Below are 1614 nucleotides of genomic sequence, written 5' to 3'. Positions count from 1 at the left end.
GGGGGTGAGCAGGCAGGCAGCGCCAGGGAAGGACCACAGGGAAGAGCTTGGTCCTCCAGCAGAGGGTGGGCAGGCCTATCCCTCACCAAGAACCCAGAGAAATAAAGATCCTCCGTGGGTTCATTTCAGGTCCACCTGGATCAGGGCCAGTGTCAGAAGTGGCACCAACTTCACAGCTGATTGCGGGTCCGCTTGGGGATGATCTTCCGGTAGGTTCTGCGCTCTGAGATGTTGCGCTTCACCTTGGCCGTGGTGGGGGCCTCTTCCTGGTGCAGAGACGGGCTGGAGTGGGATTTCTTCAGGCTGGGCTTTGGCTCCCGCAGGCCTGCAGCTTCCCTCCCCAGCCGCTCTTCCCACAGGGCCAGGTCCCCGGAGGGACAGCGCAGCCGTGCCACCAGCAGCTGCACGTATGTCTCGTAGCGGGTTTTCTGCAACACAGAGGCACTGTGTCTTAGGCTGGGGGAGGCTGGATTCAAAAGGGGCAACTCATGCTCGGGTGCACGAAGTAATGGTGACAGAGACCTCTGCAGAAAGAAGACGGCACCAACAGGGAGTGCACGTGCCTGAGCAGCCAGGCCAGAGCCCGCCTCTGACTTCAGCCAGTCCTGTTACAACCACTGGGGTCGTAGGGCTGTGACTGCCGTCCCCAGACCATGTTGAGCTCCGTGTCCCACTATGCACAGGGTCTGTTAGCATACACGCACCCTCACATCTGGATGGAGCCCTCATGGCATCTGAACAGTGTTGTAGCAGCTGGCATCTGCGAGCTTGATGCCATCTACCCTGCCCTCGTCTGCTTCACAGGCAGTAAGCAGCACCCTTGGGCTCCCATTCCCGGTTTGCAAGGCCCTTTCCTACCCCTCCATCCCACGGGCTCCTCAGCCGTGCCCTGGGAGGCTAGACGGTGTCTCTGGTTTAGAAAAGGAGGACCTAAGGCCAAATGAGGGCTGACGGTCCCAGCAGGGCAGTAGTGGGAGGGGTTGGGTCCTTTCAGCCACACCCTGAGACCTCTGGGAAATGGGGTGCTCACAGCCAGGGGGGCGACATAAATCAAACGGCTGACAGGGACCTTGAAAGCAGGCCAGGGAGGGAGCAGGCTGCATGGGCTCCTGCCGGGCACAGGCAGGACTTCCTTATCGCTCACATTGCGCCTGGCTTTCCCTGGCTGCCCACAACCTCAGCAGGACCGCCAGGACCTTGGACGAGGACACTCAGCATCAGGGTCCCAGAATGTGCACTGATGTGAGGCCAAAGAAGAACTGGGGTGTGTGGGGGGTCAGACTAGGTGCAAATACATCTTGGAATCCGTCACAGGGCTGAGGAAGGCCTTGCCTGAGCTAGGACCATAGGGGAGTGACTGGAGCGACAGGTGAACTTATCAGTTGCGTAGACTGTTAGCTCCCTATGCCTCGGTCTCCTGGTCTATAAAATGAGGATGCGAGTACCCAGCCCAGAGGCGTTAGATAATCACAAGAAGTAATTCGTGAGAGAAATACAAGTCCACATACACTACCTGTTATTATTAGGTAGGTACTGGGGAAATAATTCTGCTATAATAAAATTTGTCTTTCAACTTGGAAAAAAGCCAAATAAGCCCAGGAAAGGAAAAAAAAA

General features: G+C 56.9%; 1 protein-coding gene across 1 annotated transcript in view; it reads right to left on the bottom strand.

The window, feature by feature from the left end:
* Nucleotides 1-1614, bottom strand: part of Psd4 (pleckstrin and Sec7 domain containing 4) — a 23056-nt gene continuing 21442 nt past the window's right edge. Inside the window, 1 exon segment of the mRNA XM_015499777.2 lies at nt 1-428. Within this exon segment, the coding sequence (XP_015355263.1) occupies nt 171-428 (258 nt within the window). The 3' untranslated portion in view covers nt 1-170.

The sequence above is a fragment of the Marmota marmota genome, unplaced genomic scaffold (assembly GCF_001458135.2).
Source record: "Marmota marmota marmota unplaced genomic scaffold, marMar, whole genome shotgun sequence".
NCBI classification, from domain to species: domain Eukaryota; kingdom Metazoa; phylum Chordata; class Mammalia; order Rodentia; family Sciuridae; genus Marmota; species Marmota marmota.
This window is presented reverse-complemented; position numbering and strand designations above follow the sequence as displayed.